Genomic DNA, 17,011 nt, shown 5'->3' with positions numbered 1-17,011 from the left:
TTATTTATTTAAATTTAGTAAAAATTGTAGATTTACTAGTAGTATAAATTATCATATCCTTTGTTTGAAGGTAATACTCATTTTGAGACAATTTCATAATTTTGAGATAGTAAAGTTTGAACATATTTTTTGCAATTAAATTTCATTTTCGAATCTTTATTTTTACCATTTCTTGCATTAAATGTAAAAAATTAAAAAGTACAATTAAAGAATTCTGATATTGATTACAATTGACGACCCTTATGCATACATTAATATGTTTCAACACAACCATGTTACAAATTATAATAACGCTTGTTTAGATTTAGTGCTCAGTAGTTTGCATGATGTAGCTGTTTCTAGATCTACTGAACCTTTAGTCCCAGTCGATAACTATCATCCAACGTTACTGCTAGATATTTCCTTACCATCTGCACCTAACATCTTTGTTCCTAATGAAACTACATACAGGTAAACGTCGTTTTGCGCCAGTCCGATTTACTCCGGTTGGTGCTGGCGTGGGATTCCCCGGTTCGGCCGACACCAGAAGACAGGTAGGTGCCGCGATTCTAATAGTAGACACTTTTTCACGTTGTTTTATTTTACCGTGTACGCAAGCAGCCTATTGTGTGCGTGAAATTGTTTCAGAGTTAGTTTTCGTTTTGTTTTTAAGAAAAATAAAAAGGTACAATATTTTTTTTATATTATTAAAATTAAAAGAATATTGAAATATTTGTAGTTTATGCTATGATTCTGCAAGAAAGGAAGCAACAATTAAAGCAAACGAAATTGCTTTTTGGATGCTTTTTTAAAAAAGTGTGAGAATTTAATTTAGCACCGACGAACTGGTGAGTTAGCATTTGTTATAAAAAATATAATTATTTACATCAAGAGATTATTATCTATTTTGTAAACGAATTTAAACTGTATTTATTAAATACATTTATAATTTATTTCGAATATATATCTGAACATTTTGTAAATTATCTCAGTTTATTGAGTCTTCTTTGTTTATTCTCAAATGTAAAAATATTTAAAAAAGTATATTGTTAAGTGTCCTCGGCAAGGGTAACCCCAGTAAGGTCACATTATTTTTATTATTAATTATAGATTATAATGGAAAAAAATTTAATAAATAAATAATTTTGTATTAAATAAACATGTTAAATTGTCCTTACAATTTTGACACGGAACCTTATATCTTCCATTATATTTGTGTTCATTTTACGCCGATTTTCTTACGCCGGTGTCTCTTGGAACGGGACCCCGGCGTAAAACGGCGTTTACCTGTACTTCAAATTCACTGAAGGTGATTACGCTGGTATGAGTAATTCTCTCGCCCTTATTGACTGGGTATCTCTACTTAATAACTATCAATGCAGCAATAAATACCTTCAACAACCACTTAATCAAAGCTTTAAATCATTTTATTCCAACAGGTATTCTTTCCCCCAAAGTACCCAAAATGGTTCAGTTAAAATGTTTAATCTTTAACAAAAAAGCACACAAATTGTTTAAGCAAACTAGTGCTCAACAATACCTTCTATCCTTTTCCTATTTCCGCTATCTGGCTAAAATCGAATCACGGACATGTTATGAATCTTATCTTTACACTACAGAGAATAACCTTAGTACAAAATCCAAAAAATTCTGGCAATTTGTTTCTCAGAAACGGTAAGAAAATGGACTTCCTTCCAGTATGGTATTTGGAAATCAGTCTGCTAACAATGAACAAGACATAGTGAATCTACTTGCCTCCTACTTTTCAGCGGTATACTCTTCTAATTGTCCACTGAATTATGTCAAAACATTTGACTACTATAATACAGTTGACCTTAGTTGATGCCATATATCAACCAATGATGTATTTATTGCTCTCCAATCTCTCAAAGGTAAAACCAATGCTGGTCCTGATTGTATTCCCAAAATATTAATTAAGAATTGTAGATCTGTTATTTCACTACCCCTATCTATCATTTTCAATTTATCGCTTCAATCTGGTGAGTTTCTAGTAGCTTAGAAATCATCTTTTATTACACCTATCTCTAAATCTGCAAACAAATCAGACCTCACTAACTATAGACCGATCTCACATACCTAAATTATTTTTAAGCAATATTAACGCATTACTCCTATTTTCAAAAATATCTTGGTTGATCAGCAACATGGTTTTCAGTCTGGTAAATCAACCACGACCAATCTCTTGTCTTTTACCGATACCATTTTTAGGGGTCTGTAGAAAAATAAACAATTTGATGTGATTTATACCGGTTTTTCCAAAGCTTTTGACAAGATCGATCACCAAATACTGTTGACCAAACTGTCTTCGTTTAGAATGCGTAATCCATTTTTATCGTTCTTTAAGTCATATCTCAGTGAAAGGAAACAGTTTGCAAGGGTAAATAATTCCATCTCAAACGGCATTAATATATCTTCAGGTGTACCACAGGGTGCTCACCTTGCTCCTTTGCTATTCAATCTAATTCATCAATGATCTAAAAAATGTTTTTCTTACTTCATCGATTTGGCTGTTCGCTGACGACACTAATATTTTTAAACATATTGACAATCCTTCCGATTGTTCACTATTACAATCTGATTTACTGTCTTTTAGCACCTGGTGCTCATCCAATAATCTGTATTTTTTATGAGATTTTTTTGTCTGGAAAATCGCATCATATATGACTACTCACTGAATGATGAAATATTATCATCTGTGTCTAGTATACGAGATTAAGGTATACTTGACACTAAACATTCTTTTACAATTCATATTGAACATGTTATCAATAAATCCTTCAAACTCCTTGGAGTTAATTACAGAAGCACAACTGACTTAAAAAATATCAATACCCTTAAAATTCTCTTCTGTTCCCTAGTTCGCCCACACCTAGAGTATTCCTCTGTAATCTGGTCTCCATATTATGATGTTCACATTAAAAATATTGAATCAGTTCAACATCGATTTTTAGGAAAGATAGGCCGTAGGTTAGGCTTATTCAGAGACCAATATATGTATATGTTAGATACTAGCTTAAATATATATTCTCTTCAAGACAGTCTAAATAAATCCGACCTTCTAGTCATATTTAAAATTCTCAACTCACTCTTTGATGCGCCTGAACTACTAAGCTCAATAAAATTAAATATCCCAACTAGAAACCTCAGAAAAAACTTACTCTTTCATACCGATAACCATAGAACTAACTTTGGTTTTCATTCCCCTATACCCAGAATTCTTAGATCTGCCAACAAACATACCAGTCTTGATTTCTTTGATAACAAATTGTCTTCTTTCATACGATCACTGAATCAAATTGAATTATAAACACCTCTCTCCCGCTTCCACTCTCACCAAGTCTACTATATACCATTGTGTCTTTCTACTTTCTTTTATACAAATTTGTCCTTGAAAACGCCCATTAAGCGGATATAAAAATAAATAAATAAATATTGTAATATATAGGCAATTATATAAAAAAAAAATATTTTGTCACATAATGAGTTTTACCTGGCGCAGTTTAAAAATGATGGTTTGATAATATCTTAACAGTTTAATAATTTAACAATATTCTTCTTCTAAATAATAATAATAATAAAAAAATACATATTTTAGGATTTTTTTAATTTTGACCTTAAGGTATTATTTAACAATTAATATGATATTAAACTGAGTATCGTAATTATTGACAAAACAAACCATCATGCCATTTTACCGTAAGGGTAGGCAGAGAGGATAGAACGCCATACAACTCTGATTTTGCATATAGTCATCGCTTCATCTACATTCATACATCTTCTCAAGCTCGTGAGCCGATTATTCCGACCTTTGATATGTCCATCTTTAAGTGTTTGTTGGATTTGTTCGTGCAATGTCTTTCTCGGATTTCCTCATTTTCTGCATCCATCAACATTCGCACCGCAATTTTTTTAGGCATTCTTTCGCCATCCACTCGCTCTGCATGTCCACATTAACGCAGAATTCCTTTCTTGATTTTGTCGATAATGCTTATCTCATCCTTACATTATGCACGGGTCTCAACCTTTGTGCACCTATCGTGCATAGTTTTACCACACATTCGCCTGAGAGTTCGCATTTTGACAGCATTCAGCCTATTTTTATCTTTATTATTCCAATTCCATACTTCGCTTCCATACATGAGGATCGGCATCGGGGCTACATTGTGAACAGCTTTTTTCGCCTCCTGCAAAATCATTTATTTTCCAAGGGTGATTTCAATGCACCGTTAACCCTGTTCCCGGCATTCACCGTAGTACAAGATGACTTTTTCCCCATAACAAATTTTAAACTCATAATAAATGGATAAATTGTCGGCCTCGTGGTGTAATGGTCAGCGTGTTTGCCTACCATGCAAGAAGTCTCGGGTTCGATTCCTGACAAGGTTGATTTGAAATATTTATTTGAAAAGGTGTTTTCACACTAGAATATGTCATAGTCCCTGGACTGGTACCTGAAGCATAAGACTGATCACCTTTAGTTCATGTAACAAAATTGATCAAGATACGCTGCGATTGGTGTACCAATCCAGTTCCCTATGCACCATTAGGTGCGGAAAGGGAATAATGATGATGCCGATGAAGAAATGGAATGTATAAAAGAATAAGTTTAAAAAATTAGATATTAGTGTTATTGGGTGCAGTAAGGTCAATTCTATGTTCTGCTAAAAACAGTTGGGGCGATTTCATACAAAAAACTGTAATTATAACCTTTTGATAATAGTGTTGATCACAAAAACGGCATTTTATAAATTTGTAGAAAACACCCAAAGCACTAGGAAAATTTACAGTGTGGATGGTTATTAATTTAAAATTCAACAGAAAAAGGCCAGAGTCCATTTCAGCAATAAAGCTTAAATTACAACATTTTTTATAATCAGCAGAAAACGTCCACACTATTGCCTGTTTTCAACATTATATCTGTAGTAAAAAGTTTCAGATTTTTATAAGGGCTGGCTGAATTCTGCAAAATGCACATCTTAGGTTGTGTGGTCAGCCAGACTTTAAAAATCATTGAAAGTGGTCAAATATATAATTGAATTATTTTTTCTATTATAAAAAAAATTAATTAATGCATGCATTATTTATCATTTGTCAAAGTAAAAAACATTCTAAATGTTGTGTTGATTTGATTATTCACTCTTTTCACAAAAGTGCTATTATCTCAGTTTCACATTTCCATGGCTTGCTTTCTGGATACCTTTGTATATTTTTTTCCATAAATAGGATGGTGACTGTCACAATGTATTTTTTGTAATAGATATCGTAGAAATTGGTAGTAAAAATAAAAAATATATATTTTAACAAAAAGTGCACATAATGAGTTTTACCTCTAAACCAACAATATTATGTAATAATTCTACCAAATTTTACATCAAGTAACAAGGAATTTAAGCATTAAATCAGGCAAGACTTTCGATAGATGATTGGAATTTGATGTTTTAATGAGAGTACACAAATTTGAAACAAATCAGTGCTAGTTGCACAAATTTTCTCACTTCGTGGGATTCTTTTTGAAATTCTGATTGAATTAAATTGAGACCTTTGGCCTCTATCATATTTTCGCCGTATATCGCCCACTGTTTTTTAATACAAAACTAGATTTGTTTTAACGAAAACCCAAGTTTATAGTCATTTGACATGAGATTATCATTTAAAACAAGTGTTTCGAGCACCTTCTAGGGTTCATTTAACCGTGTGTTTGAAACTAAATTAAATTCAAAATACATTTTTTCAGTGTAATGCTTGAGAAAGCTAATTTATAGCCATTACATGCGTATTTTGACCATTTAAAAGAGGGCAAAACACTCAGAATTTTGCTCAGTTGCAAGGCTAAGAAAAAAAATAGTAAGTAAAAAGACTAAATAAATATCTCATGATGAAAATGGATGAAAATGAAGGGAATGGAACCTAAAACTTCATACCCAGCAGCTAAATACTGTAACCATTACACTACGAAGCGGATTTACACACAATTTAAGAGATATTTGTATAAAATTGAGTGTTTAGTTACCCTCTAAAGCCCATTTTTCTGCGTAGTTAGGAGACTATCTTTGATTTACAAGACAAGTTCATTGGATAAAAAATACCGAGATTGCTACTTTCTCAGTTAACTACTACGGCCTCGATGAAGAGTAATTTGCATGTTTACCTGCATGAAGCCAGCCTCGTCCGGCGGCAGGCAGCCGTAAGAACGCTCCAATTCCCAGGAGTTGGAGTCAGCGTCGTGCACTTCCTCCACAGCGGCGAAGCACACCCCTCCAGCGCGCGCCACACACGTCCCATTGCCCGCAACATTTGGGCAGTGGCCGTCGCAATAACACAACAGGCCACCGGCTGCAAGTAAAGACAATGCCATTGGTCAGATAAATCCTCGACAACACGAGCAGACAATCGGCACAGCTTTTATTAACTTTTTTTTCTAAACATAAACACGGAATTCAGAGATTTGCTGCGGACTGACAGCTGACAATTTATCAAATATCATAGACAAAAGCCAAATTTGACAGATAACTTTGTTAGAGATGTCCCTATCAAAATTAGGTACTCGTATTACATCTCCAATTTCGGATTTTAAAAATATATGATTTATTTTTTTCCCCTCTGGACTGTTTCTAAAGAATATTAGTATAAGTAAAAGTTCATCGGAAAACGTTCATTACCAAAAATCATCTAAGTAAAAAAAAAAATTAAAAACCCAATGTATAAAGAAAAATCAAAACAACAAGGTTGTTTTCAATTGCGTTTGATTCATAACTTTTATACAAAGTAATTGGCGAGTTTACTGATTTGTATCAATTTCTTCTAAACTAACTGCCATGTTAAAATATTAAACGAAAATTGCTACAAATCAATCATGATAACTAAAATGCAGGCCATTTTATTTTATAAGATGTAATATTGCATTTCACTAGTGTGAACAGGTTATTCATGAAATTTTATTAATATTGAAATGTGTATTTAAAAAGCATCACTAAATCTAGAGCAATTTTCTATATAAATATAACTTTGTTTTCTTCGTTAAAGAACTGTGATATTTCTGTCCGCGCAAAATGTTTCAGCTACGGGGTCGCTTCGTCTGCGACTGTGCATAATATTATATTTGAATATCATTCATAAACGAGCGCAGTTGTCAATCGTATTGTATTATACGAGATCTGCTTTAGCATACACACAAACGTCACAAACAAGTCACACGCCTACGTACATACCGGGTTTCATCGCGATCTGAGCTCTACACCGCGGAGCCGTCTGAGTGAAACTCGGAGACCCACAACCACCGCCACATTAACAACTACAAAAATCTCGGCGCCCTCCTCCGGAGATCTTTAGCCATATTCTGCCATTTTACACTTTTTTCATTTGAAATCGATCTATATGTCACTGCACAATATAATAACTTGTCGTTCAAAAACCACGGAAGAAAGAAACGGACAAGAAAACAAATTTTAGTTTGTTTTTTCACTCTGTCAGTGCGCGATGAGCCCCCAGCCAAGTTCCTGCACAACCGACGGCGAGCGGCTGACTGGCGCGGGAGGCCGCCGGTTCGGCGACACAGTGCGCAGCGCCAGTTGCCCCGGGCCCCGCATGCCTCCGACCATTCTACCGACTACCGACTACCCATCCACTATTCTTCGGTTACCTATAATACCTATCCCACACCGATACTCCTCACTTATCCAATTCCATCTTTCACAATATTCAGGAGCTAATAGGCCAGGAACCTAGGAACAGTGAAACAAAACTTGGCCAGATTATTAGAGGGCCAAATAAAAATACTAAGCCAATCTCAAAAAAACTACTCTTAAATCAGAGTATTTGGCAACTTAAACGATAACATTAAAACACTTTATTGGGGCCAGTCAAATCCAGAATTCAAAGAGGTCATACTGATGTCAGAGAATACAAATCACCCATGATCAAAAATTTAGATAAGAGTACAAATCATAAATCATAATATTTACATGATTTTACATTCCGCGTTAAGATAAGTTACTTAAGTTATCTACTATCTAATTATGGGTGTCACTTGTCCGAAAAATAACGTTACTAGGTACATGATATATATTATTATGCAATATAATCTTCAATAGGTGGATAGGTACTTGAATCTGAAGTCATAGGAAAAAAGCATTAGGCATCTTCTTCTTTCTTCTGCGAGAGATCGAATCTTGATCGAATGGGAAAAAATATTGTTACTTGTTTGATATGTTAAAAAAATAAGAACCTAAATTATTATCTAAAAATGGAACAGGTCAGTACATAATACCAACAAAAAAATATTGATTAGTAGGTACTAGGTACATTATTGTGTGTTATTTGAGCGCGTATTTTCTTTTAAAAGTTGTCTCAAATTAAGACTAGCGGGTCTTACTTATGTTTTACACACATCTTATTTATTACAAATATATCGATCATGCACGCACATCCCTAAATAAAAAAAATACTCCAAACTTAAGCATAACCTTGAGAACGGTCTTTAAAATCTTTTTATTGCTTTAGGTTTACAAGAATTTAAAGGATATGATGCTACCTAATTTTTTTATTGTTTTAACACGCGATATATAAAAACATAATATATTAGAAAAAAAACTTAATCAATAATTCAATTAATAATAAATTGTAATATGAACTTACAGAATTACTTAATTCAACAAATTCCAGAACATTTTAAGATCGCATATAATTTAATTTAAAAATAAATCACAACTAACGTTTTGTAGCGTAGTCGTTGACGCAATATATGTGTAAGGTCCTGGGTTTGATTCCTTGTTGGGTTGGATCAGCATTTCTAAGTTTTATTTCTTATGATTTTTTCATATCCATATTTAAATTATACATAATATTACTAAATTAACATATTACAACAGAGATGAATAACATTTAAGAGGAGGTAATTTAGAAGTCTAGGCATCTACAGGGCTTATGACCTGTCAATGGCTGGTTTAAGTGGCCACTTTACACACTGTGTAAAATTCACCATTCTGCCTATATTTGAACATCTATATTCCTTAAATTCTTTCATCTGTTTATGTTTGTGAAGTTAAAAAGCTGAAACCTTTATTTATATCAGGCGTTGCCTAGTATGTAGGTGAAATAATTCAATTAGATGAATCTCATCCGCATAAATAAAGGGCTCTTTCAGCTCAGCTCTTTAATTTCACAAACATCAACAGATGAAAGAATTGAAGGAATATAGATGTTCAAATATAGGCAGAATGGTGAATGTTACACAGTGTGTAAAGTGGCCACTTAAACCAGCCACTGACAGGTCATAAGCCCTGTAGATGCCTAGACTTCTAAATTACCTTCTCTTAAATGTTATTCATCTCTGTTGTAATATGTTAATAAAAACAGCTCCCCAGGGAGTTGAATCCAGTCCTTGTATACAAAAATTTGGACAAACTCAAAATATTGTACATAATATTACGTCCAAATGTTTGTAAACAAGTAGTAGATTTTACCGCCTTCGTGGTCGTAATTACTGGTAATTTAGGAAAACATTATTGAAAAATACGCTATTCATAACACGCTACTAGATAAATAAATAATATAATTTCAATTGGATTGGGTCCGCGATTTTAAATATCACGTGTTGTATTAATCACTTCTTTCCTCGAGATTACTTAAGTGGTAATTAAATAAACATATATTGGCAGATTATTTGGCATAATTAATGGGTGTGGCATAGAATGAATTCAGAATCGGTATTGGGTATGTCTAGAATAAATTCTTGGATATAATTATGACTACATTATTTACTATTTACTGAGGTCCTGATCGGAACAGATCAATGGCATAGAAACAGAAAGTTGTCCGTAATGCGGAGATCACGACACGAATATTCATTAGTACATACATACGAGTATGTACGATATAATTAAACTAGAATATAAGAAAAATACTTTTCCCTAATTTAAATCTATCTAGCTTTCTAAGCTGTAAAAATGTAAACATAAAATCAAACAATATTAAATAAAAACCAAATGTCAACCAAACTTTTTATTACATTGAAAAGCTTTGTATTTATTTATTTAAAATCTTAACACCACTTGCGTGTGTTCGGATAAAGTTTTCGGGGTAGCCGAGCCTGCGTGCACTCATAAACGACACACGGCGTAATAACCCAGATAAACTCACTATGCACCTGAACAGCAGTGAAAATCTAATAAATTAGAAAAAACATTTTTCATTGATAACATTTATATTTGAAGAATTAACTTTTTCTACGTGAAACTGTAAAAAACTGAAAATGAACAATACAGATTTTAATTTGGTAATGTATCCAAAATAAAAAAAGTTTATTGGATTGTAATTCTATTTTATTTTTTATATACGAAGGGTATATATAGGGTAGTTTGTTTGAAAATGTCCTAACAAGACGAAACGCGTCACAATATACCCTTTGTATATTTTATAAAAAATAAAGTAGAATTACAATCCAATAAACTTGTTTTATTTTGGATACATTACCAAATTAAATGTGGAATTCTACCAATTGTCTGCATACACAATAAATAAATACAGATTTTCATGAAATCTTTTAAATTGTCTAAAACGGCAGGCATCCATTTTTTATTAATTAATCTCAAATGTTTTTACAGATGATAATGTTGGGATCACCTGTAACATGCTTGTTACGATTTCCGATAAAACGTTACAAATATAAATTAATAATACTAATGATGGTAGCCGCTTTTAAATCCAAAGCGAGTAGGCAGCGGGCAGTCAAATATGCCGACAGCTTTCCTAAGTAAGGCGATATTAGATTCTAGAGTAGAAAAGCAGTTCAGTTAGTAGTTGGCGCTTAGGAGATTGATCGTCGACCGGCTATTGACTATCGGCGTTCGCACATCGACACGATCGGCTCTTTGTAGCTGGCGGTGTCATCAGTCATCTGTCACGTGAAAAGTGGTGATTGGAGATACGGGGGTGGGGAAACCTTAGTTCCACGATCCCGCATCACGCATCAGTTCTGATGACCTCTGTTGGGACGCGAGATGGCGAGGGGATCTGATAGCGATCAGAAAGAATGCGATGGCGGACAGTCGCAGTCGTGGTGAAACTTGAATTGCTGATCTACGGCAGTCATTCCAGATTCCAGCAACCGAGTGTTTTAAAATTTAAACAAATCACAAAACTAGCGATATGTAACCATAAGTTGTATATAAAATGAATTCAAATCATAATTGAATAATGCATATAAAATAATTATCTGTGTCCGTGCGGATTAAGAATACAGTTCTCTGTAAGAAATAAAACCAAATCCTGAACGAGTGCTTTCGACTCTACGGCTATTCTTAGGTAAAATCCTCAATTAAAAATTGAGTTGAAAAAAGTTCCTTAGTGTAGTGGTTGGCGCATTCGCCTATCATGCTCGAGGTCCCAGGTTCGATTCCTGGGTAGATCGGCGTATTTTTTTTCATAATTGCGTCGGTAAACTAAGGTAAAGAAACGCAGAAGCTGACCCAAGTTAGGCAGTTTAGGTGACTCACCAACAAAAACTACGTATGTATAGATAGATACCAGTAGCGAACCGTGAATAGAAGCGATTATGCGCAGCTTACCATTATATTTGACTATCCATAATAATGTTTTACGGCAACTTTATTTACCGAAAAAACAAACAAAAAATTACAATTGCTTTTAAATCATTGCCACCATTTGCATTTTTCTTCAAATATTAATAAAGCGTGCCCAGCACCAGCAATGAGCCAAGGAACTAGCCGATTACTCCAGCTTATTTCTTCATACAAATTAGTGTACTATATTTTGAACCCCAGTGGCGGGATTTTTCTCCTAGATTAAACTTGCAGATTACACAAATTCTTTGAAGATTCTCGATTTGGAAAACAGTATTTAAAACATTATTTCATAAGGACTATTTTTCTTTAATAATAATAATAATATTTAGCTGATTTATATAGCGCCATTTTTGTGAAAAATCACCTCAAGGGCGCTTTACAATTGTATATCTAAACTTACATTCTAACTAAACTTAAGTGATATATTATATTTCCAGATTTAAAATTGAGGGTATGATAGTTTAAAGAAGTGGAATTTTAGTTGGGATCTGAACTGACTGGGACTGTCGATGATTTGTAAGTTTGAAGGCAATTGGTTCCAGGCAGAGGGGCCGGCGGCGGCAAAAGCACGATCTCCAAATCTAGTGTTTGGGGAGCGCCGGATTTCGAAGTTTTCCTCTTCCTGAATCAAATGCTGACCTAAGAGTACATTTTCTTTGACATGTATTTTCCCTAATACAAAGGTCCGATAGGTATTTTGGAGCCATTTCATGAAGGGATTTGAATACTGTCCAGCACAGCTTGTATTTTATTCTCTCTGGGCTTTTTAACCAGTGCAAATCTCGAAGATGTTGTGAGATGTGAGAATATTTTTTTACTCCCGTAATAAGCCTTGCTGCTGCATTGAAAACAGATTGAAGTTTATTAGTTTGATATTTTGGGAGATTTGCGTATATTCCATTACAGTAATCTAGACGCGAAACGACATAAGCATTTACAAGAGCTTTAGTTGCATCTATAGGAATATTTCTCTGCACGGATTTGATCTGTCGGAGATGGAAGAAACCAGCACTTACCGTTTTATTGACCTGAGAATGAAGAGAAAGATCTGAATCTAAATGAACACCCAGTAGTTTAACATTTGTACTAGGGGAAAGATCACAACCTGTGATTGAAATTGGAGATTGGTCTAAAATGTGTTGTCGCTTTTTTGTCGCTATCAATTTGAGATGATACTTTTGACTCGCAACACATGTGGCGCTCGACGCGGCCGTTTTTGGCATTATTCATTTCTAGAACAAATCGGTCAGTTGACATTTTAATCGTAATGAGAATACCTTATACTGACTGAATTCATTGTGCTATTTTTTTATAAACTTTTAAATAAGTTATGTGTTAAATTAATGGATAATATAGCTACACAATATAATATATCACGAAGTTATGTCGTTTGAGTTAATTTGATAGATGATAGTTGTTGTATCACACAGAACCACAGAAATAACAGCAAGTTATAATATATTTAACTTACATTTTATTATGTATATACAATGTAGGTGTAAATAAATGATATTTTTTTATAGCTTACCTGTAAATATAATTACCGTTCGTCACTGATAAATGCCTAGTAAAGGTAGTCAAAAAATAAAACTACATATTAATTTTAATTTAAAAATGACGAAATCTCTCCTCCAAACACTATTTTAGAAATGGTTTCATAAAACAGTTTAATTTTTAAAACGGTAACTGTTACTGCGACTCTTATCAAATAACCAAAACGCCCACCTGTAATACCTTTTATGCAATAAACCTACCGTATAACAAAAAACGAACATTTCTGTAAAGAATATGAAACCATAAAATAAATGAATAAGTTATCTAAATTAATAATAAAAATTGATCCGTATTTAGTCCCAAATATCAGTGTTTGATATAATTTATTTCTAAAATACTCGTATTGTGTATCTATCATGACGATGATTGATTTTTGACACAAAGGTTCATGAAAAAATGCATAAAATCAGATAAAAAACTTAAACAAAAGTATTCAGGTTTTACTAGTCGGTGTCACGACCTCTGTATGTCCTATCTAAATCGTGTTGATAGTGCTTTGCGATATGGGTTTATAATCATGATCAAAGATCAAACATTGGTGTGACGACGCTGACGTCGCGGAGTGAGGTGTGTTGGGCGTTTCAAAAAGTAGGTTACAGTTTAGTGACGAACAAAAAATAAAAACGACAAACTTGAGAAATTTCAATTGTTCGCTTCTTTCATGTCCCTTTCCTCCTCTCTATGAATACCGAAAGGAATTTCTCACTACTATCCGTGACCCTGTTATATGTCCTGTCGGATATACAGTGGCCTTATTCTGTACCTAATTCGTTTCGTAAATTCATTCGTATCGTATGAGTGGGAACGAGAGTGAAATACGATTTTGATTGCATTAGAGTGAGATGGATATATGACGAACGAACGCACTTACGAAACGAAATTGCGACAGAAGACAGAATAAGCCTCCTGGAGGCGGAGGTCAAGTGGTTTTCAAAAAGAACTTCAAGGCTTTTGAAGTTTTGTGAAAATTTCGTCGAATAGATCATGTCCAATTTGATCCCAGTCAGTGAAGGATTCACTTCCCTCTTTTCTTCAATCCAATAAAATATTTCAAATGTACTTCTGGATTACCTTCACGCACCACAAATATATCAAGGCTACCAGATTACAGAGAACTCCCTCGGGCAGCTTTTTGTTTGTATGTGAGCGCCGCCAAGGAGACTTAAGTCCTCAGTCCTCGAGTGAGGTGTGCAGTATGCGGTATGCGGTGGGCAAACTGTTCAACGTTTCTTTTTATAACGCTGCGGTATATAGAAGATTATGCCCATTACTGATAATTTGTGTCTGTTGTGTTAGATTGTCTTTCATTTTGTGGTTTCTGTTCAAAGCAGCTTTAAGAAAAAAGAAACTAAAGTAGGGTTGGGCGGGGAGAAAAAACATACTAAAGGAAGACCGAGCGTGGCACTGCAACTTTGGATATAATGAAACGTGCTGCAAATTTATGCTTAGAACATCCACATCAAATCAGCAGTATCTAAAGCTGTTTGCGAAAAATGACAATTAGAGGATGATAGCGTAGTAGAACCTTAGAGTATAGTAGAACTGCTATCTTAACTTACACTTCCAAAAAGGCAGCCCTCGAACAAAAGCTATCAAAGAATAGACGACCTGGGAACCAGAAGAAGAAAAATCCACCGGTAAACCCCAAAAAAGAAAGCTTTCGAGTTCCTCCACCGCAGAAAATGAATACTTTTGCATATCATGCAGTGCGACTTATTACGAGAGTTTGCCGGAAGACAAGTGGATCCAGTGTGCTTCATATAATTAATGGGCCCACGAAAAATGCATTACAAGGGGATCTTCGACATTCGTTTTTCAAAATTGTGATTTTGATGACTTTTTACCCCGCTGACGCTGCGCGGCGGGGTGAAAAGTGTCAATCCATTAACTTAAGAAAAATGACAATAATTTTTGCACCTTTGGGACTAACATCATTCTTTTAAATAAAATCTATGCTGCAATTATGTAATTACGAGTTGCTAAACTCATAATTCATCTAAAAGCATATGCGCTCAAATGATTTAATCCAATGTAAAAAATTGCACTTCTCTCCAAACCCAACCCTACGAAAAAAGCAGCGTAAAGAAGTTCTCTGTGATTCTGTAGCTTTGACACACAATATTATCGTATTTCATAGGACTTATTTGAATTAAAGGGAGAAGTGCATTTTTCATAGATAGGAGTTAATTTATCAAAAATATTAATTATTACTAACCCGAGACTTAAAATGATACAAAATTTGTTATGGTTACTTAAATCTATTTTTTACATACAATTTTTGTCTGCTTTTTCTACACCTGTTTGTAACACGAGTACGTTTCAAAGCATGTTTATAATTTTACTGTGTATTTTTTGCAACAATTAGGACCGATTTACCTATTTTCTTACTATACGTATGTATAATATGTATTTCAATGTACCAAATGCGATTTTGTACTTCTATTTCTATTTGTGTAAATGTATTAGTCGTTGATTCGATATATCCCCATAGTACAAATTTAATAAACTAATCTAAACTAAATCGGATTGTGATCCCGTGCCTAGTGTCGTGGACTCAAGAATCTAAGGTCCGAGGTAGGCACCCTGCTCTACCGCAACTTGAACTCCATTGTCTAACGGAGAGTAATTTACAGCTTATTGTGTTTTTTTTTCATTGAAAACAATAGAACATTTGAGTTTCAGTTCAAATATTAAAATATTATACAAGTATTTTCTAATCTAAGGTTCTTAGATTTGAAATATGTACATATCTACAATGATTAATTCGACTGACAATATTTGCAGCGCTATTTCGTGACATTTTGCAGTTATCAAATACTGATCTAACAACCAAACAGAAACATGCAGCAAACAGTGCAAGTTGTATTGATTGTAAATACCGTAGGCAGGCAGGCACTCTAATTACGGCAAGTAAGCTAATGGTCGATCTGTTATTTCCTTCCCACATTTACAATTATGTCTCAATAGGTCGCCAGATGTAGATTACTATTAGCGAAGAACTAGGAACTCGACTAAACATTATGTACCTAGTATGAAAATTAAATTCGTATTTACCGAGTCTTCCCTCCAAACACAAATTTCAAAGTCCTAGTAAATTTTCGAAAACCCTGAAAATAATTCCAATCGTGGACGTGTCTGGTTTAAAATTAGGAACAGGAAATGCAGCTTAAATGCCTTGAAGGCGACCAGAAACGTACTCGTACACACCTGAAAATATCACAATTTTCAATTAAGAGCTAAGGCGAATTGGTAAAGGTTTATAAAAATAGATTGATACCATCGCTCAACACGTAACGTCGCTTAGTACTCAATGCATTGCTATCTTGGAGTTATCGCAAATATTTTATTTTAATTATTGGTAAACCTATTATAAAACGCGTTTTTTACTCATTTCTAGAGTTTGAAGGATATTTATTTACGGTATAAATATATACGGTCTAAGACAATCACAACAGTAATATGAAGAAACATATGTACAAGAAACTGAACAAAAATAACATAAAACTATGTGGCAAATACAAACAAGATCAATACAATAATGGTATACAATATATTTATAAACACGAAAAACATATAAGACTTCGCGCTAAACCATGCCTAAAACAAAAGTTGCTCTTAAAAAATTTGATAAATAGCAGATTTTGACTTCTGGTGACATGGTTGGGAACATAAAAAGAAATTAATTGCAACAGAGATGGGACATCACCTATAGCATTAAGTATTTTGAAAATGCACATAAGGTCCACCTCAGTTCTACGTTTCTCCAATAAAGATATATAATATTTATTGCTGATACTATATCAACGATATTAAAAAGGTGTCTAGGTTTTCACGAGACATTCCCGCGTTTAACTTTGCTGAGATTGCCTGGCTGT

The 17,011-nt window shown here is 33.9% G+C and overlaps 1 protein-coding gene across 2 annotated transcripts in view; it reads right to left on the bottom strand.

The window, feature by feature from the left end:
• Positions 1-17,011, bottom strand: part of tkv (serine/threonine receptor kinase thickveins) — a 120,804-nt gene that overhangs the window by 4,208 nt on the left and 99,585 nt on the right. The window contains exons 1-2 of one of the 2 annotated variants that reach the window (XM_088232608.1): positions 7,209-7,511; positions 6,149-6,333 (exon numbers count right to left, since the gene is read on the bottom strand). In XM_088232608.1, coding sequence (XP_088088734.1) covers positions 6,149-6,333; positions 7,209-7,218 — 195 coding nt within the window. In that variant the 5' untranslated portion in view covers positions 7,219-7,511. Of the gene's footprint in view, positions 1-6,148; positions 6,334-7,208; positions 7,512-17,011 lie in introns of those variants that run through there. The other variant, XM_088232607.1, reaches the window with a different exon arrangement.

Source organism: Micrasema longulum, unplaced genomic scaffold (assembly GCF_059751315.1).
Source record: "Micrasema longulum isolate JH-2025_06_02 unplaced genomic scaffold, ASM5975131v1 h1tg001000l, whole genome shotgun sequence".
Taxonomy (NCBI): Eukaryota; Metazoa; Arthropoda; class Insecta; order Trichoptera; family Brachycentridae; genus Micrasema; species Micrasema longulum.
This window is presented reverse-complemented; position numbering and strand designations above follow the sequence as displayed.